The sequence below is a fragment of the Labeo rohita genome, chromosome 25 (assembly GCF_022985175.1).
Source record: "Labeo rohita strain BAU-BD-2019 chromosome 25, IGBB_LRoh.1.0, whole genome shotgun sequence".
NCBI lineage: Eukaryota > Metazoa > Chordata > Actinopteri > Cypriniformes > Cyprinidae > Labeo > Labeo rohita.
In genome coordinates, this window is record NC_066893.1 from 9749888 (window position 1) to 9773187 (window position 23300).

At 38.4% G+C, this 23300-nt stretch overlaps 1 protein-coding gene across 2 annotated transcripts in view; it reads left to right on the forward strand.

Moving 5' to 3' along the window:
- otud7a (OTU deubiquitinase 7A) overlaps positions 1 to 22902 on the forward strand; it is a 110790-nt gene extending 87888 nt beyond the window's left edge. For both annotated transcript variants that reach the window (XM_051099064.1, XM_051099065.1), the window contains exons 9-13: positions 392 to 519; positions 1523 to 1672; positions 12747 to 12861; positions 13589 to 13673; positions 14300 to 22902. In XM_051099064.1, the coding sequence (XP_050955021.1) occupies positions 392 to 519; positions 1523 to 1672; positions 12747 to 12861; positions 13589 to 13673; positions 14300 to 15817 (1996 nt within the window). In that variant the 3' untranslated portion in view covers positions 15818 to 22902. The remainder of the gene's footprint in view (positions 1 to 391; positions 520 to 1522; positions 1673 to 12746; positions 12862 to 13588; positions 13674 to 14299) is intronic.
- The last annotated feature ends 398 nt before the right edge of the window (positions 22903 to 23300 follow it).

Consider the following 23300-nt stretch of genomic DNA (forward strand, 5'->3'; position numbering starts at 1 on the left):
TAAGGAGTAAAAGTGAACTGACAACCGAATTTATCTGCAGTGTGTACTGATAAAGTGCTTGAAGTGTGTCAGTTTTTTTCTACTATTATATTTTGCAAAAACATCACATGCTATACATGTTTTGTGTAATATTTTAAAAGTGTGCAAGTAGTTCATTTAGAACACAGCCGTAGTTGATTAAAATTGATGATTATCCAAAAATTCTTATTTGGTTTTACGGAGTGTGACAGGTGTAGTCTGAAGCTCTTTTAAAAATGTGGTCGATCATTAGACGTAACATTACAGTGAATTGTAAGCTGCTGTACCTTGATTTAATTTTCTTACTTGCATTAGTAAAGAATTACTTTCTTTGACAAATATGTCACTATATGTGTATGTGTGTCTCCAAAAGGGTTGATAACTCAGAAGACCCGGTTTACGAGAGCTTGGAGGAGTTCCATGTGTTTGTACTTGCCCATGTTCTGAGAAGACCTATCGTGGTGATCGCCGACACCATGCTCAGAGACTCTGGAGGGGAAGGTAAGACCGCATTTGCTTTTCTAGCTAGAACAGGGTGCTCAACTCCAATCCTGATCAAACACACCTGAACCAAATAATTAGGATCTGAAGGAGCACTTGATAATTACAGACAGGTGTGTTTGATCAGGGTTGGAACTAAACCGTGCAGGAAGGAAGATCTCCCTTCCTGAGCTAGAATATGTGCAGTTTTTCATTCATACCACTAGAGGGCTACATAGTGCTTTTTATGTAAAACCTATTTCATTAGAAAACAACTTTATTTTCTGGTTGAAAACCAATTAAAGCTGTTATCTGGAGTTATTAAACAGCTGATAACTCAACTTTGTGTGACTGTAATTACATGCTCGAATGCTTCTGAAGGATTAGCGTGCCCAAAAATTAAAATTCTGTCATTTACTCACCTTCACCCTGTTCCAAACCATGACTTTCTTACAAACTTTTGCTTACGAACTTTAAAAATGACACAAAGCAGAACTAAATTAAAAATATTGTCTTCCCTAGTTCCTCTTGTAATGCTCATGAGAGAAGTAGATTCATTAACAAACTAGTCTTTTGAGTCAAATCTTTTCAGTGACTCAGTTTAAGATTCTAAATGATTCATTCACAAGTTGGGACTGATCCAAAGACGATCCACTGGAGGGGAAGATTAGACTTATTTAATAAGATAATTAGATTTTTTGCATGAACTACTTCTTTAAGATTCAGTTTCACCAGTGTCAATGAAACATTTGAGTATGAGTTTAGTCTTTAAATGGATATTTCAGCCAATTATAATTTTACAAACCCTCATGTCATTCCGTAAGACTTCATCTTTGGAATCCAAATTAAGATATTTTTGATGAAATCCAAGAGCTTTCTGACCCTGCATAGGCATCAGCGGTACTACCATGTTCAAGGCCCAGAATGGTAGTAAAGACATTGTTAAAATAGTCCATGTGACATTAGTGGTTCAACCGTAATGTTATGAAAAATAGACAAAGCTTTTTATGTGCTTACCTTGCAGCTTTTGCACCCATTCCCTTCGGAGGGCTGTACCTGCCGTTGGAGGTGCCTCCCAACCGCTGTCACTGTTCCCCGTTGGTCCTGGCCTACGATCAGGCTCACTTCTCCGCCCTGGTGTCCATGGAGCAGAGAGACCAGCAGAGAGAGCAAGGTAGACCATCGCAACAGACTGAATCAAACAATCACATAATAAGATGATACAGCTGGGGTTAAGTAACTATGTCTAATTGATATAAAATCCAATCTTGACTCTGTTGGATGCTTTAGGGTAGGGATGCTAAGTAGATTAAAAAGTTTTACAGTCAATAATTTATTAAAAAAAAACCTATTTAAAATCTGTTCTAGTTACTGTTGAGAAGTAAATTAAAGCCACTGAGTCAACTGAGACAACAAAATGGAAACATCTGGAGAAATAGCATAAAAACAGTTTCAGTGTTGATACTGGATACTTAATTGTGCATGCTTATTTTCCACGTATTTTTACATTTAGACCTTTGTGGTCATCTAATGCTTACTTAAATTTAATCTTTAAAACACTTAAATGTAATCTCTAGAAAACTTTAAAATTGTGAGGCCTAAAAGCAGTTGTAGCATTTAATTTTATTTATTTATTTTAAAATACATTTATACAAAATAGTATGGAAGTTTACTATCACTTATATATATGATGAAAATAATTATTGATCTATTTTAGTGCATTTTTTGTGTAAAGAAGATGCCTAAATGCAGTCATAGCATTTAATTTAATTTATTTATTTTTAAATACATTTATACAAAATAGTATGGAATTTTACTATCACCCATTTATGTGATGAAAATAATTATTGATTTATTTTTAGTGCATTTTTTTGTGTAAAGAAGATACATAATGTTGTGATGTGATGCGTAAATGCAGTCATTTTTTATATATATGTATACAAAATAACTATCACCAATGAAAATAATAAAAAATATATATATATTGATTTATTTTTTTTAGTGCATGCCTAATACATTTTTTGAAAATCATATTTTTAATTTTAAAATTCAGTTGATAGGGAGATTTTTTTTGCCTTTTTATTTATTTATTTATTTATTATATATAATAAATAATATATATGTATATTATATATATATAATATACACAATGTTGTGATATGATGCCTAAATGCAGTCATAGCATTCAACTTTTTTTAAAAATATATTTCTACAAAATATTATTGAATTTTACTATCACTCATTTATGTGATGAAAATAATGAAAAAATATATATTTTTAGTGCATATATACATTTATTGAAAATCCTATTTTTTTATTTTAATATCCAATTGATGTTTTGCATTTCATTTATTTATTTATTTATTAAGAATATACATAATGTTGTGAAGTGATGCCTAAATGCAGTTGTAGCATTTAATTTTATTTTTTAAATATATTTCTACAAAATAGTATGGAATTTTACTATCACCCATTTATGTGATGAAAATAATGAAAAAAAAAAAAAAATATATATATATATATATATATTTTTTTTTTTTTTTTTAGTGCATGCCTAATATATACATTTTTTGAAAATCCTATTTTTAATGTTAAAATCCAACTGATGGGGAGATTTTTGTATTTTGTTTATTTATTTAGAATATACATAATGTTGTGATGTAATGCCTAAATGCAGTCAAAGCATTTAATTTTATTTTTTAAATATATTTATATAAAATAGTATAGAATTTCACTATCACCCATTTATGTGCTAAAAATAATGAAAATATTTACTGATTTATTTTAGTGCATGCCTAACATATACATTTTTTTTAATTCTTATTTTTAATGTTTAATCCAATTGATGGGAAGATTTTTAAATTGTTATTTTTATTAAAAAATCAAATGTTGAAATTCCCAGGTAGTATTACTTCAGGTTCATGCATCACACTTGAAATCCAGGTATGCACTGAAAATGTGCATGCTAGGCAGATTTTGCATATTGTAGAATTAGTATGAAAAGCATATTAGTATGCATTTCTGAAGTGTATATCCCTGAAGTGTAATTATAATGCTGGTTTATTCATTCCACTGAAATTAACTTGAAATTATAGCAAAGACCGGACTCGAAGCCGTCTCATGCTAAATGAATAATGCAGACCTGAATCTGATCTAATTACCTTTGATCAATTATTAAAAGAACATTTCGTAGACTACGGTCGATCAGAGATTGAGACAGAGAGAGAAAAAAAATAAGGAATTATAAGGTTTAATACACTGTTTCAGACTCTCTCCGGGAGTCTGGCTCCCAGTTAAGGACATTATTAGCTGTCTGTCTGAATTAGAGCCTCCGTTCTAGACCATTATGGCCTATCTTGCGATCTGTGCAGTATAGTATAATGTGCACTATAATGTGCCCCGCCCCCTCAGAAGTCTGTCTGTACACTGCAGTGGTGCCAGTTTGAGCATGAGGTAAAACAACACACAACAGGCTGATGTTGTCTAGGGCTGAATGGGAATGCAGGCAGAGATCCACGCATGCTTATCTCTCTCTCTTGCTCTCTCCAGCCCCCGTTTCACTGACACACTGAAGCTGTCAGTACAGTACAAGCTGTTCTCTTCACATAGACACACACACACTGCAGTTGTCTCACAGTCAGGGCATTTGCCAGGCACAAACACACACCAACTGCCAAGGATGGGCAAAACCTTGCCTGTGGCATGAGACCTTTAGACACCAAAAATCGAATTAATATTGTAGGGGACACCAGGGCTAGTTGTCACACAGGCTATATTTTGATGACTGTAAGTAAAAATCATAATGCATAAATGTGTGTTTTATCTAGCAGTTTCAAATGTCTAAAGCAAAATTGCTTAAAATCAGAATATTTTTTGTCATTTTTAACCACATTTTTCTAGAAAGGTGTCTTGTTTTTATTGAGGTGAGATATACCAAGTTGATACTTTTAACTTTAAATGTAGCAGTTTTGTGATTTTTATGATCATTTTTTCCTCGTATATTGTGAAAACATACCCTGTAATAACAATGGAAATTTTCAAATAGCTTTTTGTAGTCATAACAGAAATTCACTTTCAGAAAGGAACCAACCCTGAGAAGTGTTCACTAGAAAATAGTCAAAAGTTTGACAACTAGCCCCAGTTACACGTTCATTTTCCAATAAATTACTCCTTAAAGAACATATTTGATGTGGTTTTCTGCCACAATATGAATATAGACAGTATTGTCTGTAGTTTATGTAAATAACATGTCTGGGTGATATAGAGAACCACCGGTAGATGGCGTGCTGTCCTTTTGTTAACCGCAGGAAACCTCCTCACATACCCTCACGTACCCATTGACCCCAAAAGCATGTGGTCGGTTTGAAGCAGTGGGTTGTTGACAGATTAGAGGCCTTCACTGTAGTCACATTTCTCCAGGATATGAATGGCTACTCGGAAAACACAAGAAAAACACCTTGCACACTCCCGTCTGGAATACCTCCACCTTTCTGCGAAGTGTGTAATTTATCTCTACAGGAAACTGTGGGATAAACAACCTTTTTTAGAAAGGTGTCAGTTATATATTATATTACAATAAAAGTGACATTACATTTAGTAACTTTTAAAGTAAACACAATTTACTGACTCCAAGTAGGTTTTAAAAGACCTGAGCTACTTTGTCTGATAAAGTTTTGACAGGTTAGAAACTTTCCTTAATGGATTAGTTCACTCCAGAATTTAAATTTTCTGATAATTGACTCACCCCCATGTCATCCAAGATGTTTATGTCTTTCTCTCTTCAGTAGAAAAGGTTTTTTGAGGAAAACATTCCAGGATTTTTCTCCATATAGTGAACTTTAATTGGATCCAACAGGTTGAAGGTCCAAATTGCAGTTTCAAAGCAGCTTCAAATGGCTCTACACGATCCCAGCCGAGGAATAAGGGTCTTATCTACCAAAACAATCTGTCATTTTCAGTTGGAAGGGTCACACGTGGTTAGTTGTTTGTCTGTGTACTTTGGTTCAAAAAGGTAGGGTATGGCGAAAAACTCCATCTCGATTTTTCCTCCAACTTTAAAAATGTCATTGTTATCTTACCTTTTTGTGTATAAGGCGTTTGACTTTCTTTGCTTGTTCGCTTTGTAAACACTGCGTCGGTTTTCTGTCTCCGTCACACATGACCTTTCCAACATGATTACGTAATGCGTGAAGTCCAGCTAGTGCGAGACGAGCATTTGTGGTTAAAAAGTATAGAAATGTTTATTATTTTTAGAAAATGACTGATCGTTTTTGCTAGATAAGACCTTTATTCCTTGGCTGGGGTTCTGGAGTAAACTAATCCTTTAAGAATGACCTAATGCCAAATTTATTTCAAACTCTCAATAACTTTAAAATGTAATGACTCAGAATCTAAATCTTTCAGAAGTACCTATGGATACACACTGCTACACAGTGAGGTGAAGGAGCGTTTGCTTTAGTTTTTTTTTTTTTTTTCTGAGCCGAATGAGATCATTTGTTGCCGCGTGTCTGGAGACGGTTAGCACCATGAGGCCCCATATACACGTTTACCACTCTTTTACACAAATGCACACCCTCACACAACAGGGCATCTCCCTCTGACTCATTTCCCCTGATTCTATTCTTACCCAGTTGCTTTCTCTCGCTCTCCATCCCTAAAGAACCGCTTGGCCTCTGCCATTTAGGGAAGATCAGTCCAAGCCAACCGCTACATGTGGTTTAGGCCCTAATCTGCTCCTCCCAAACCCCTACCTCCCTTCTTCCACTTCCCGACGGAGAGTCTGTCTCTGTGTGGCTGTCTTGGTGGGTGATACCCCCTCCCCCCCCGGATCTTCCGCTCGGGTCTGCCAGGGAGTGCCCGTCTGCCCAGTGTGTGTTCAGGTGCCAGCGGTTTCTCGAGAACACTGAGACTCTTGTGTGTGTGTGAGAGAGGGAGTTGTGTCAAAAGACCCGTGAAATTTTTCTCTTGTGGCTTGCGATGTATGCTAGCTTTGAAGTATTTCTAAAAGTTAATGAAGTAATTCGTTTTTAGCATGTATGCACATTGAAATTTTACAACTGCATTTTAGTGTCATGTTAAAAAATAAAAATAAATTAGATTACGAGATTAAAGTCATAATATTTCGAGAATAAAGTCAAAATTGCAAGATTAAAGTTGTAATATTTCCAGAATAAAGTTGAAATTACAACAATAAAGTCAAAATATTATGAGAATAAAGTCAAAATAATACAAGAATAATGTCGAAATATTACGAGAATAAAGTTGAAACATTACGAGAATAAAGTAGAAATTACGAGAATAAAGTCATAATACTACAAGAATACAAGCCAAAATAACAGAGAATAAATTTGAAATAACAGAGAATGAGGTCGAAATATTACGAGAATAAAGATGAAATATTACAAAAATAAACACAAAATATTACAAAAATAAAGTCGTAATATTTCAAGAATAAAGATGAAATATTATGAGAATAAAGTAGAAATATTACAAGAATAAAGCCGAAATATTACGAGAATAAAGTCAGAATATTTCGAGAATAAAGTTGAAATATTACAAGAATAAAGACAAAATATTACGAAAATAAAGACGAAATGTTACAAAAATAAAGTTGAAATATTACAAGAATAAAGTTGTAATATTTCAAGAATAAAGTCGAAAATTATTACGAGAATAAAGTTGAAATATTATGAGAATAAAGTAGAAATAATACAAGAATAAAGTTGAAATATTATGAGAATAAAGTCGTAATTTTTCAAGAATAAAGTTTAAATATTATAAGAATAAAGTAGAAATATTATGAGAATAAAGTAGAAATATTACAAGAATAAAGTAGAAATATTATGAGAATAAAGTAGAAATATTATGAGAATAAAGTCAAAGTACTACAAGAATAAAGTTGAAATATTACAAAATAAAGTTGAAATACTACGAGAATAAAGTCAAAATATTTTGAGAAAAAAGTCGAAATGTTTCGAGAATTTATATCGTAGAAATTAAGTTTATAATATTTTGAGAGTATAGCCTCTAGCCTAGGCAACCGGAATATATTATTATTTATTTATTTGTATATTGTTGCGTCTAAGCATCATCTTAATGGGATGAGAAAGAGTCGATTTTAAGGACTCGCCGAAACATCTTAATATCAAGAATATGATATTTATTAACAGACAATAACAATTTCGACTTTATTCTCAAAATATTACGGCTTTAATCCCGTTATCTTAGATTTTTTTTTTTTTTTTTTTTTTTTTTTTTATTGTGGCACTAAAACGGCATCATAAAATTTCAGTATTTTTTTTTTTTTTTTTGAAAAGAAGAGCAAAAATATTGATGACTTATCCTGCACTTGTAGGCGGGTCAATTTTTTGCCAATCAGGTCCTTTAGAATGAAAATGCCCCACCCCTTAAAGAAACAGTTCTCCTAAAAATGAAAATTCTGTAATTAATTACTCACCCTCATGTCGTTCCAAAAATGTATGACCTTTGTTCCTCTTCGGAACACAAATTAAGACGACTTTATTAATCATTTAAGCTAATTGTTAGTTGCTTGTGGAAACATGCTTGCCTTTTTTGTAAATGAAATTTTCATGAAATCTTCAGTTGGTCACTATAAAGATAGCAAAACCTTTCCCTGTTCCTTAAGGTTAGACGTCAGCTAAAAGTCTTTGTCAAGAAAACCAAAATGTGATCAGATATCTTTTATCAACTTTTCTCTTTTTCCACTTGTAATCTTTCTTTAACCACAGGGTAATTGTGATATGTCACTGATTTTAAACTCTTTTGGTGATTTAAGGCCCTTTTGAAGTTTTTTTTTTTCCTGCACGTTGAAGACATACTGAAAGGTTTCCCTGTGCTAGTGCTAGTATTGCTTTAATGCACCTTCGTTTTTCTGTGGGTATACTTTATAAGACACCAGTCAACCAATAGGAAACGCGCGCTGCTATTTTAAGACGTGCCTGTCCAGTTTTACGAAGACCTCTATTTTCTTTGGCATTCAGCAGGCAGCTTTTAAAGTTTCATCTTGAAAGAATGAAAAACCTTCTTGTGCCATGACCAACTCACGCCAAGCTTGGGTTAAAAACATCCAGATTCCTAACATCGCAATCAGTGGTGAGCATCAGAAAGCCTACGGATTTTTCCGTATACAGTTTGCATGTTTTATGTGGCCCTGGAAAATATGCAGGCAATCACATTCCCACGCATGTTTCGGAAGATTCACGACAAAGCTTTGTTTAGCCTAGAGATTATTGTTTACGGTGACTGTAAAATACACAACTGCGAACGAAAACTCCTGAATTCACACCTCATCGAGCACAAGCACGGTTTGCGTGACTAGAGCGGACTAATTGTTTTCCTCAGTGGGCGCAACTGCAGTGATTGATATCACCCAGCAGAGGGGGGAGAGTTGAGAAAACCACAACGATCCCGGGAAATAATGCCTTGGGAGTCACTCTCTGAAGGATTATATCACACATGCCTCACATGACAGATATTCCCGCTCATTGCCTAACTTTCCTGAGGCGGTGCCATGTCGTGCAGCCAGACCCACTCGGCATACATCAACCTCCCCCTCGTGCCAATGGAATAAACTCTGCATGTAATGCGCTTGTAACGTTGCATGTCAGACTCCATGAGCAATGTTGTCTGTCAACAACTTCTGTTTGTATTATCACCGCAGCGCTCAGCGAAAGACCTTATTTACAGTCTCGTCATCTCCTGATTACTCGTCCATTCTCACTCGGATGTTTATGTATTTCGCTTATAGCAACAGACAGACAATGTAGAGATAAAGAAAACCAAGAAATACACTCCACATTCCTTGAGTGAGGGGCTTCGACGTCACCGTTTCAAACGTATGCATTTGAGGCGGGTCAGTCAAGGACAGGTCTACACGGCTGCCAGAAGGGATACAAAATACATTATGCTCTAGTCCCGCAGGGTAGAACTGGCAATGGCGGTGTTTGGACCTGGAACCGGCCCAATTGGTAACAACAATGCGAGCTGAAGCGTGTGAGTGTGTATGCCGGGCCAGAGAAGGGAGGACAGCTGCAGTGTAGGAGTCGGGACACAACCCCACATAGCTCCAGCGTTCACCGTCTGACCCCACTCTGGTGGGAAACTGTATCTGTGTGTGCAACGGGGAACACAATGGGGTGCTTGTTGGTTAGGTTTATGTATGAGTGCATGCCCACGTGTACGATTCTGTGTGTTTTTCTGAACAGTGTGTGCTCTGCTTTGGGAATTCCACCTACATTTCTTTCAGTTTGGACTTTGGATGCTCTTTCTTGTCCTGGTGTGACTCCCCAAGAATTTGACCCACAAAATGCTGGACGAAACCTCATAGCCTCAAATGCGCCAGTAGTTTATGTGTTTCAGTAACAGTGAAAGGAACGTCATGCTCGGGCTAAATGATTTTGGCAGCTCGGATGTTTTCTTGGATCAACATCTTTTGTCAATCTTGGAACAACATTCTTATTAAACAAACATAGTTGTATGTGAGATTTAAGATTGCGAAGCAATGATAGATTCTTTTTAACACTGTGATTTTGGCTTTATTTTCAAACATTCTTCTTTAGTTGCCAAATTCCTGTTGTAGAACTACACTACCCATAATCTACTACCCACTACCCAAAAGTTGCAGTTACAGTGAAAGCAAAAAGTACATAATAACAGCTCAGCTGTGACCTCCCACTCCCAAGGGATCGTTCACCCAAAAATGTCATTAATTACGAAAATTTTGTCATTAATTACTCACCTTCATGTCGTTCCAAAACCGTAAGACTTTTATTCATCTTTGGAACACAGATAAAGATATTTTTGATGAAATCCTTGAGCTTTCTGACCCTGACTAGACAATAACGTAACTACCATGTTCAAGGTCCAAAAAGGTAGTAAGGAAATCATTAAAATAGTCCATGTGACATCGGTGGTTCAACCTTAATTTTATGAAGCTACAAGAATAGTTTTTGAGTGCAAAGAAAACAAAAATAACTTTTTTAAAAGTTTTCTTTCTTCTGCATCAGTCTTCGATGCACGTTTAGTAGAGTACCATGATGCACGACTTGAACAAGGTAGTTGCGTTGCTGTCTAAGCAAGGTCAGAAAGCTCAAGGATTTAATTAAAAATGTTGTAATTTGTGTTGCGAAGATGAATGAAGGTCTTACGGACTTGGAACAATATGAGGGTGAGTAATTAATGACGGAATTTTCATTTTTGGGTGAACGATCTCTTCTTCCATGAGCTTTTGAGCAATCACCCAATTGCTGGAACTGCTCTGTTGTCCCAGGCCGAGATCACCTTGTTCAGTTGAATGTTTTTGGGCAAATTTTTTGGTCCAATTGTCGTGTTCATATATGCCTAAACCAATCAAACTAAGAAAGAAAATGTGCCAGGTTCTAAAACATATGCGCCAAATGAGCCAGGTGTGAAAACAGCATTAGTACCGAGCCTAAAATTGTCTTATGTAGCCATCTGTTTGCTTCGGTCTGATTTGAAAGTGGTCACAACCCTGGTTTGCAGTAAATGCATTTTGCTTCTGAAGGTTGCACCTAAATCTTTTTCTACAAATCAAAATTTGCAATGTGATGATTCATACATGTGTTGGTTGGTTTGACTCACAGAGCTCTATTGGAAGAATTGAATAGGACAAATCTTTCAGAAGCAGCCATTCACAGTTGTATTCTATTGTAATTCCATGGTTGTAATTGGTTGTTCCACGGCTGATAATTCCTTTGTTTTTTTTTTAAAAAAAACACACAAACTGAATGAACGGTACATATTCAAGACAAAATGTGCTTGAAGTGAATAATAGTTGGAAATTCTTAAAGGGTGAACTGAGATTTTGGATTGTATGAATGTTCAGTAGACCAGCTGGACATTTTTGGCGCTTCTGGTTGCCAGGATTGTGAATTAAAAGACGTGGGTGGGAGGCAAAGTCGTGTGTTGATTGAAAATTCAACGGGGAGGAAGTGTACTTCAAGCAAGCTCATGTCTTGCTGTGGAATATGGCTAAATGGTACACTTCTCTACATACTAGACTTGCATATGATTTGAACTGCTATATTTTTAAATAATATATTTGAAAATGTTCCTCCATCTATATATCTGGTGTCATTTTCTCTTTCTTTTTAGTGATCGTATCATAGTATTAGATTTGTGTAGTAACTTGGAGCTGTTAAAAATGTGTATCTTGAATATTAGTGTAAATCTTGACTGTAAATTTTGTGGTGTAATAATCTCCATTGCGATTTGATTTTTTTCTACTTTTTAATCAGTCCTACTACAAACACTTTCTCTCTCCTTGACCTTTTCTTTCTTTCACACTCACATTTATTCATTACTGTGACTTGATGTCTCTCACTCCTACTCTGCATAGTGTTATTTAAATGAGTCATCGAAGAGCAGTATGTTCATCATTGGTACACCGTGAGTTCTACCCAGCAGTCACCTGGCAAATGGCAGGCCGTTCATGAGGAGAGGAGACAGTTTGTTCTATCAGTGTGTGCGTGTTTGTGAGTGTATGGTTGTGACAGAAGGGGTTGGAACGTCCTCTGTTCAAACATGCTGTATTTTCCAACAGTCACGAGAACTGAATCGCTCTCTTTATCTCTCTTGTTTCAACCCACTCTCTCTTTTCTCTTCCATTCTGTCTGGTGCCTATGGTTTGAAAAGACTAGTCAGGTACAGTGACAAATACAGTGACGGCAAAAGGGCAAAAGGGAAGTAGTTAGAACGGATGGAAGGCCGTGATATTTTGTTTTTAGGAAACAGTGCCACACCCAGGCCTGTTGACTTACGGTTAACATACCCCTTGATTAATGTTGAAATGTTTTTCCTGTGAAAGGGTGTTGGAATCATGGAAATTTCTGTTTCTTTTACACTTCTGTCATACTTTCTAGTGAAGTAGTAATGGATGATTCTTAGAAAGAAACAAACCACTGGGGAAAAATTCACCCTAGAAATGAATTGTGTGAAGAAAAATTCATAAATTTAAGCCATTATGCACCAATAAACTTTGCCTGTTAAATCAAGTGTGATGCCTATAACATTAAACATAATGACAGAACCTTTACTTTTGGGTGAACTATCCCTTTAAAAGTAGCCAAGCACTGTAAAGTAAACAAATACACCTCTTCCCTAGTTTTAGTATCAAGTATCCAAAAACTAGGCCCACTGTTTGCTTCAGTCTGTTTGGAAACTGGTTAATCGGAAGTCTTTCAACTCATGTTTTTGTCCCTCTCTTCTAGCCGTCATCCCACTGACCGACTCTGAGCACAAGCTGCTAGCGTTGCACTTCGCAGTGGACCCTGGGAGGGACTGGGAGTGGGGGAGGGATGACAATGACAATGCTAAGTTGGCAAAGTAAGACACCTCTTTTCCTCTCTCATCCTCCATCTACCCCTACAGCAAGCTTAGCTAAATTAAATTCATAACTTGTGAGCAGGCTGTAGCCTAAATGAAGGGTAATTAAGACAAAAGTCAATTGAGGGCCTCTCTATATATGTTATCTTTACCCTATGAGAGATTTAGTTGGACTAAATCTGTCCAGAAGGTCCCAGCACATGGCACCAGGCCACATTATCCTCACAGAGGTCATTTGGCTCTTGAAAGCCTCATTCAGTCATTAAAGCCTGTACATGTTCCAAACTTTTAGCAGTTGCATATTCTTGCATTTAATCTTATGGTTAAGAGGACTTGTGCAGGATGTTTTCAAATCTGAGTAACTTTGCAGAGGTCAGCCAGTTAAAGCATATAAATAAATTGCTGCAGCACCACCCCAGCCATGACTTACAGAAGGAAGAACAGAGACCCAAAACAAACATCTGCACTGAAGTAACTAATGGTTTGGCTCCCAGTCCATTGGCTCCATAATGGACTGATGAGTACAAACTGTCACTCTCTGGTGACTAGATTTATGCATTGATCGAGTTCCTAGTTGCATGCCTGAAATGGTTTGTAATTTCTTCCATTCCTTCACTGGCACATAAGAGATGACAAGAATATTCAATGCCTCATTCGAGCTGATAAACACTTTTAAGCTACAAATTAGATTTTAGTAGAGATTTTTGACTTTTTTCTCTTTCTCTAGTCTTATTCTATCACTGGAAGCTAAACTAAACCTTCTGCACAACTACATGAATGTAACATGGATTCGAATTCCTTCTGAAACAAGGGTAAGTGGTTGTGGATTTATTGGTTGACAGGGGTTGCAAACCCTGCTCCTCTAGGGCTACCTTCCTGCAGACTTCATTTCCAACTCTGCTTCAACACACCTGGCGATGTTTTCAAGTAATCCTGAACACCTTAATTAGCTGGTTTAGGTGTGTTTGATTAAGGTTAGTGTAATCTCAGGGAGGTTACACCAACCATAATCAAACAAACCTAAATTATTTGCACCCGCTCAAACGGGACTCGAACCCAGGAGGGCAAGGAAGCCAGGCGTACTAACAAAGCTAAAGACCCCAGCATCTAGCATCAGTCGCTAGGCACCTCTTGAAATCAGGGGAGTGAGGTTTACCTGCACAGCACTTACCAGCTGGCCTCTGTTATACTCACCCCCCCAAACCTCACTCCCATCCGGATCACGGCACCAGTGTAACCCCACCGCGCCTACTCGCACCCACGAGCGAAGTTTACCTGCACAGAACTTACCAGCTGGCCTCTGTTACACTGGTGCTAAACTCTGCAGGACGGTAGCCCTCCAGGAGCATGGTTGTCCCGCTTTTTTACCATTTTTGACAACAATACTTGCTAAAGGTGTCTACAGTTTGAGTCCTCATGGCTAATCTGTATATTACAGGCTCCCTTGGCTCAGCCCGAGTCACCCACTGCCTCTGCAGGTGAGGATGTACAGTCTCTGGCAGAATCCATGGACTCGGACCGGGAGTCTGTTTGCAGTAATTCCAACATCAATAATGGCAAGTCGAGTAAGGAAAAGGACAAAGACAAGCAGCGAAAGGACAAAGACAAAACACGGGCGGACTCAGTGGCCAACAAACTGGGCAGCTTCAGCAAGACTCTGGGAATCAAACTTAAGAAGAATATGGGTGGCCTTGGAGGACTTGTTCATGGAAAGATCAGCAAGTCCACTTCAACAAATGGTCGAACTGTAGAAAACGGAGAGCAGAAATCCAAGAAAAAGGACTCGAAAACACGAAAAGGGAGCAAAGAGGAGTCAGGCCAGTCGGCCAGCACATCCTCCTCAGAAAAGGCAACTAGTCCTTCTCCTACAGACCGTGCTTCTGGTAGCTCACCTGTTGAGAGACCGCCTGGATCAGGCAAAAACTCTGGTGATCGGACACTGGACAACTGGAAGTACAGCACAGATGTCAAACTCAGCCTGAACATACTTCGGGCAGCCATGCAGGGTGAGCGCAAATTCATCTTTGCTGGGTTGCTGCTCACCAGCCACCGACACCAGTTCCATGAAGAAATGATCAGCTTCTACCTGAGCAGTGCCCAGGAACGCTTTAGTGCTGAGCAGGAACAGAAGAGAAAGGCTGAGGCTGAGAAGAAGCCTCAGACCAATGGGGTGGCACTAAAGAAGCCTGAACAGGAGAGTGTTTTCCAAAGGGAGCGTTCAGATAGCTCTCCACCTGAGAGTTGCTCACCGGTGTTACAACCTAGCCATAATCCTTCCCAGGCTGTGAAGGTCCAAGAAAGGGGAAGCCCAAAACTTGCCGCTTCCCCTATCCCGATACCCATCCCAGCCTCCATCCCAGGATCCTCCATGTCCCCTGTCCCTTTCTCCTCCCCTAGTAACGGTGCTAAGAGACCTGGTCCAGTCCCTGTTTCAGCTCACTATAGCCATACGCCACCTATCCAGAGGCACAGTGTCATCCACCTGCGGGATGTCAATGTGCAGTCATCCAGCTACCAAGATGAATCCTACAAGCCAGTGGTCGGCACTCTCAAAACTTGTGCTACCTACCCCCAGCAAAACCGCTCACTGTCCTCACAGAGCTACAGCCCAGCCCGCATGTCTGGCATCCGTACCATTAATGCCGTAGACGCCCTCCCGTACAACATGCCTGGGGAACACAAGTCCCACACTTATACCAACGGATTCAACACTGGCGACATCCGGGACTGTCTGGAGTTTGCAGATGAGGACCCGGCGCCCCATGCCTGGCTGGGGCAGGACAAAACCAAAGGGCAGAGTGGCGTTTGCCCAATGTACTGTTTTCAGCAGAAACGTTGCAGGAGGGAGAACTGCACCTTCTATGGCCGCCCCGAGACAGAGAACTTTTGTTCATACTGTTATAGAGAGGAGCTGAAACGTAGGGAACGAGAGGTGAAGGTGCACCGACCTGGATAGCCCTGCAAATGTGCACACATATATAGCCACCCCCAATGTGTGTGACAAGAACAGCAACACCTCCACCTTTTTGCACTTTGCAAGCGATACAACGAACTGGCATAACATTTTCCTACTATATTTAAGATCGGCCTCCTTGTATTCTTGTTACTTTACTCTCAATAGCGAACGAACACTGCTTTACAATGACAGGAAGTGCAACCAGAATCAGTTTACAGCTTTGGCCAGAGATTGTGTTATTGTTTGTCCTATGTCCGATTTACTTCAATCTTTTACTTGTTCTAGAGTAAAAGCTCTCGTCTGTGCATTTTGCTCAGTCCGTGTTGTAAACTCCTTGTACCTGCAGAAAGAGATGTAAAAGCATACGTCAGTCTCTAACGGAGCTTCCCAATCATGGATGGGAAAACTCTGTTTAGAGGTCATTATAATGCAATACTTCACAGCTCTTTGGAATCTTAATATTGAATAACATTGATTTTGCTGTGCATTGCAAATAATTACAACGGGAGGGAGATGCACTGTTCAGCACTCTGATTTTTTTGAAAGCAATAAGTTTGGTAACAACCGCCACCCCTCCCCCTTTTATCTATGCATTCATGACGTCAGCCATATTCTACTTTTCCCCATATGATTCTACGGGATATAGATGAGATTATAAGAGGTCTGCTGTACAGGGATTATTATGGTGGAAAATATTCAATATGTGGCATATCAGAGTGTGCTTTACAATTGATCGTGTGGGATATATATATATATATATATATATACTGTTCATCATGCAGTATATTGTAATATAAAGCCTTTTCATAGAAGGGTTTGCATTCCTTCATGATATCAAATGAAACCTCACTATTGTGTGCTACTTGAACTTGACATCCAGTACAGCAAGCATTTGACTTCCATTCATTGCTTTCTGTATTTGCAATATATAACACAGTCATGCTAGCGAATGCTAAATTACAAGAACCACCGTACCTGAGGATATCTGTATGAAATGCAAACCCTTATATGCTTCAGCAGTGGACTAAAGTTGGAAAGTTTATGAAACTGTGTATTTGTCAACTGTTTTATACCTTCACCAATGGCACAGCTTGGCTATAAGCAATTGGCAACTGCTCATCAACATTCTGTAGCACTCATGCTAACACTGCCATGCTAGCCTCTCATGTGCCAAAAATGGTCCTTCATCCTCATTTCATTCGTCCTCAGGAATATTAGTCTTAACCACACAATTGTGATTATCATATACATAGAAGCATCTAAATCTATAAATGTAAAATTGGATATTTAAAGGTACAAATCTACCTCTCAAAAGCATTTTTAGGTTTTTAACTCATAGATTACATAGTAGTGTAAAATCGTGCCCTAAGTAGGTTCAGCTTGAAATGTTAGTAGCTGAAAGTTTCACGTGTACAATAACACGACAAATTCACAGCCAATCAGAACATGTTTTATGTTTAATAAATGACCTATGCGATTGCACTGCGGGTGAAGCAACCCAGTAGTTGCGTTTCCATTACCTTTTGCAATGTTTTATAAATGTCAATAAAAAAACTTAAGAAATGACTTAAAGCCACCGGACTTGCCATTAATTTTAACTGTAGGAAACATAGGCATCTGTCTTTACAGAAGCAGCACAGAGAGCTGCTTCTGGGACACTTCTGAAACTGAAATGAGACTCGGCATGCCTGGCATAAACACAAGCGTTTACTAGAGTAGCCGCAATTGGCTGTGCAAACTTGTGCATTGTAAATAATGGGTTATCCCAGCTTTAACGGCAAGGAAAGCCCCTTATTCAAGCATTGTGTAGTCAAAGGTTATAGTACATTAAAGAATGACCATGTGTCTTTTATATACGCAAGGTGACCTGTAAATGCAAAAAAAAAAAAAAAAAACGTTTCCATTGCAGTTTTGCGAAATATTCGTTTTTCGAATTGCCTAAAAAACCACCACATGCGAGCGTAAAAACGTTTTAGCGCTCTATGGAAGTTTCTGCAAAATTGACGTGTTTCCATTAGGCGTATTTTTAATTCACAATTTCAATTTGCGCAATTTGAAGGGTAATGGAAACGCAGCTTTTCCTAGATAGCACATGTACATCTGCAAGATGTCTGTTAAAGATCACTTGATCTGGAAAGTATCTGCTGTATACGAACGTCTGACAGACGTCTTTCAGATGTCAGTTCTTCATACATTCTATATCATAAACATCTTAAAGACATCTAATAAACGTCTATTTGACATCTGATAGGAAACGTCTATGGACGTATTGCAGATGAGCAAACACTCAAAAAACACGTCTTTCAGATGTAAATGCAGATGTCAAATAGACGTCTACATGATGTACGTGTGCTATCAGGGTTGAAACAAAACGATGGACAAAGTTTTCATACATTTAGTTTGGACAAAATCTGTCTCACGACCGGTTAGGACATATTGTCAAATCAAATCTCTAAATGTAAAATTGGACATTTTATGGTACAAGCCTACCTGTTGTTTTAGATATTAATCACAGCAGTGCAAAAACCATCACAGCGTACAACGTGCTAAGCTAATTACTGACTAACCGGCTAACAAACACACCCCTTCGATTGCTCGAAGCACTAATTCTCATTGTGTGTTAGAAAATCAGGATGTTACCGCACCAATAACTGCGCCAACTAGCATGACTAGCATGTTAGCCACTTTGTGTGCCTCTGCTAAGCAAAGGACCAAGTGCTTTTCTACTTCATGAACAAAATTACCATAAGAGCAGCGCTTGTTGTGTTTTGTTGTGTAGCGGTGTCCAGGTAACCAACGCCGTGTCTCTATAAGTGTTTTGTCTTTCCTGGCCAAGGATGTCCACTGCTTCGTTCTCTTCCCACGTTTCTACACCTCCACAATCATGTGTGTCTTTCGCTTCCCATCTTCCTGCTTTTCCTTTCCCTCCTTTATATTTGACAAGCTCATGGACTCTCACTGTCTTAGAATTGTAAAATATGATTTTGTATTCATTTGAGAGTTTTACACTACTTTAAATTATTAATTTGCACATTAGGTACCAATGTAAATAGCAGGAGAAAAAGAGACAAAATAAGATTAGTTTATTGTTAACTACGGTGTCTGTGTGGTTCTTTTAATTGTTTCTGTGGAAGAAAGGTGTGTGCTTGTGCGCTTGCAGACTTGCGTGTCTGTGTGTGTTTTTCCTCAACGTTCTGTAATTTGAGCAGTGCCCTAGGCTGCCGTTTCAGTCTACAGTATACAACACCCACATTAGACTGTCTGAATTCTCATATGATTGAGCCCGCGAAACTGAAATAGAATCTGGTATAAAACTCTGCGTCTAGTGCCGTTCAGCTTCTATATCCCTGCAGTAGTTGCTGTCAGTCGTGGACCATGAAACACGGCACCAAACAGCTGCCCCACAGGTCACCTGTTTAACATCTGCCAGAAAGTCTCGCCCTGACAATGAACTCTCTGTTGTGTTGTACGCTCACTTAAGACGGACATTCTTTGCATACTGTACACAAAAGATTTTAGAGGCCCGAGACTTAAAAGCGAATCAGGTCACTTTAAAGAACGATACATGATTTGGGTCACCCTTAAAATTTTAGTCCTAAGACTGCAAAATATCTTGAATTGAAAATGTGATGGTGGCTTATCTGCTATCACCAAATGTCATTTGCATCATGCGTGAGATGTTTTTCTTATGACTGTCGTGAAACAGGATACTCTCAAGTTTTTGCAAAAGGATCACGGACACACCCACACATTTACTAAGAGCTGATCTAAGGGTGCATGCTATGGAAGATATAATCCTGCTGACGCAGAAACCAGGGCACTTTCCCAAGAACTGAACCATGTTCCAGCTGTCATAAAGATGTAAAATGACTTAGCATTTAGCAACCTGTTCACTCTAGTCTAACAAGTGGATTTGTGGGCCCCCTTTTAACAGTATCAAGTATTACACTCATTTAAATTAATCATTTATGGTTTATTTTCGCATGGTGGTCTTAGGGTGGGCGGGCATTGTGGCACTGACATTAACAGTGTGATTCTGTGCCCTTATTTTACCTTACACTGACTGTTATTGCACACCCTAAAGCTGCGTTTACGCATCTCCAAAATTCACTTATGATCGTCTCAGATCACACAGAATTTTTTATTAGAATCACAGCCAGTCTGGCATTTTCCAACCTGATCTCATGACGAAAACGTACCTGTGAGAACATTTTTGCGAGATGCAAAATACATACCAATAGGTACATAATCACTGCAGTTTCCAATAGAAATGTCCATTAGAGGCAGTAAAACAGCCATCACTCATAATCGTTTTCATACACAGTTATGTTTACAGCTCCATATGTTTACTTTCCAGACGTAACAAGCTTGCTCGGTAGCTCAGCTGGCACGGAATTGGACTTCGTCTCCAAAATTTCACCCCTAGTTGGACAGAATCTTTTATTAGAATCACAGCCGGCAGTTTCCAACCTTATCTTGTGACGAAAACGTACCTGTGGGAACGTTTTCACGAGATGCGAAATACGTACCAACAGCACTGCAATAGCACTACAGTTTCCAACAGAAATGTCCACTAGTGGCGGTAAAACGTACACGGTTATTATTACAGCTCCATATGTTTTACTTTCCAAACGTAACAAGCTTGCTCGGTAGTTCATCTGGCACATAATTGGACTTCATCTCCAAAATGTCCACTAGTGGCGGAAAAACGGCGAGTACTTGTAATTGTTTTCGTGCACAGTTATTATTACAGCTCTAATGTGTTTCGCTTGCCGGACGTAACAAGCTTGCTCGGTACCTCAGCTGGCACAGAATTAAACTTAGGATGCAAAATCCTAGGTACGAATCCCGTGAAAAATGACTCGCGCTAAAAGAGCCGAAAGATGAGAGATTGAAAAACAAGCTAAAACAGCATGCTTGTGATCGTGTTTTTACATCACATTCGCTTTTGTTCAAACTATCTGGTAGGTTAAGGTGTAGTGCAGATGGTATGTTATTTTAAATAACTATTTTATGGTACAAGTCTACTTGTTGTTTTAGATATTGACCACAGCAGTGCAAAAACCATCACAGTGATCAACATGCTAAGCTAATAGCTGACTAACTGGCTAATAAACATACACCTGTTCAATTCCTCAAAGCGTTCAATTACTTTTGAGATGCGAAATACGTACCAGTAGGTACATATCACTGCATCTTCCAACCGAAATGTCCACTAGAGTCAGTAAAACGGTGAGCACTTGTAATCGTTTTCGTACACAGTTATGATTACAGCTCCATATGTTTCGCCTACCGGACGTAACAAGCTTGCTCGGTACCTCAAGTTGGCACCAAATTGGACTTAGGATGTGGAATCCTTATGTATGAATCACGTAAAACATGATTCACGATAAAAGAGTTGAAAGATGAGAGATCAAAAAACAAGCTAAAATGGTATGCTTGCAATTGCATTTTTTCTTCACATTCACTTTTGTTCTCATTCACAGTTATGTTTTCGTGATGAGACCAGGTTGGCAGTTTCATATGATCTAGCTGCAAAATGTAAAACATTTCAATGCATCTAAAGTTTAAAGTAACAATGAAATTTTCACTTATGGATATGATCAGAACATGTTGTTCCAAACCCGTAATACATTTGTTCGCCTTCAGAACACATATTAAGATATTTTTGATGAAATAAAAAAGATATCTGACTCTGCATTGACAGCAACGGAACTACCACGTTCAAGGACCAGAAAGGTAGTAAGGTCATCGTTAAAATACTCCATGTGACATCAGTGGTTCAACCTTAATTTTATAAATCTATGAGAATACTTTTTTGTGTGGACAGAAAACAAATGCGTGCATCGTGGTATTCTTGCAACACCATGTCCTTAAAGGGTTAGTTCACCCAAAAATGAAAATTCTGTCATTAATTACTCACCCTCATGTTGTTCCAAACCCGTAAGACCTTTTATCTTTGGAACACAAATGAAGATATTTTTGATGAAGTCCGGGAGCTCTCTGACCCTCCCATAAACAGCAAGTGTACTACCACGCTCAAGGCCAGTCAAGGACAGTTTCATTAATCAGGACATTTACTTTCACTAAAAAAAAGCTAATTTCTGCTAAAGACGTGCCTGATCAGCTAGAGTCGCCTCAAAGCCGTGTGGAAAGTTACAAAAAATTCTGTGCAAATGCCACGTGGAATAAGGTTGCGCACACTCAAAGCGAACTTCAGCCAACACGCGTTGAGTATAAATTTGCCTTTACATTCTCATTAACGCATGGCGGAGGCTGACACGGAAGAGGAGAAATTGTTCAATAAAGTAATTTATTGTTCCTGAAAATTAAAAAGCTTCATAAAATTAAAGTTGAACCACTGATGTCACATTGACTATTTTAACAATGTCCTTACAACCTTTCTGGGCCTTGTACATGTCAGTTGCGTTGCTGTCTATGCAAGATCAGAAAGCTCTCAGATTTCATCAAAAATATCTTCATTTGCGTTCCAAAGGTGAATGAAGGTCTTACGTGTTTGGAGAGACATTAGGGTGAGTAATTAATGACACAATTTTTATTTTTGGGTGAACTATCTCTTTAACCGTGAGCTTTTGAGTAATCGTTGGAACTTGCTCCCAAATTCCCTGTTGTTGGAACTTGCAATGTATTCGTGCGCAAAAACCTGCATGTGAACATTTTCATGCCAAAATCATGAGAAGTCTTTGAGCTCATATTAAAATCCCTGACGTTTGATTGGAAACTTGGCAAACCCAAGCATGAGATGTTATCTCTTCTGAAACTTTCAAAGATGTGTGAGATTACTTAGATCTTTTTCTCCTGAGAAACATCTGAGCCCTGAGTATTTTGGTGAAAACCAAAATACTACTGACATACAAGTAGTGCCCTGACCTCTCAAGGGGTAAGTAGAAGGGGAAAGATGTTTTTCTTTCCAAGAAGGCACGTGAACTCATCTCCGTTCAAGGCAGCACACACTGCCATCTATCAATCAGCAGAACGGCCCCTGTACGGCTCTCCTCTGACCTAGTTTGCATTTGTGCGCAGCTCACTTCAAAACATCACCCTGCCCACATTTTTTTTTTTTTCTCAGAAGTCTCTCGTCAATAATCCGACTTTCTGTTTGGCGGCTTACAGTTTCTCAAAAGAATGCGAAAAATGTGAGAAGAAAAATAAAGCAAGAGAGAGAGACAGTATAAGGTCATGCAGTTCTTTGCTACACTGTTGTTTGCGATTCATGTCTTTCCTGCATTGGTGGAGAGGAGGAAGGAGAAAGTGCAGTGTGCTCAACTGGGGCATGACATGCTGTCATGTGTTTATAGGGCTGAATGTTAATAGGTCTTGTGACATGGCAGCCAATGCTTTATTGTGCCTTACAGTACATAACAGCACAAGGCAGCGATAGTGTACCATTGTACGCTGTCCGCACTTCACAATCTTGATTCTACCGACTGTTGATACCACAAACAAATTTCATGCTATTAAA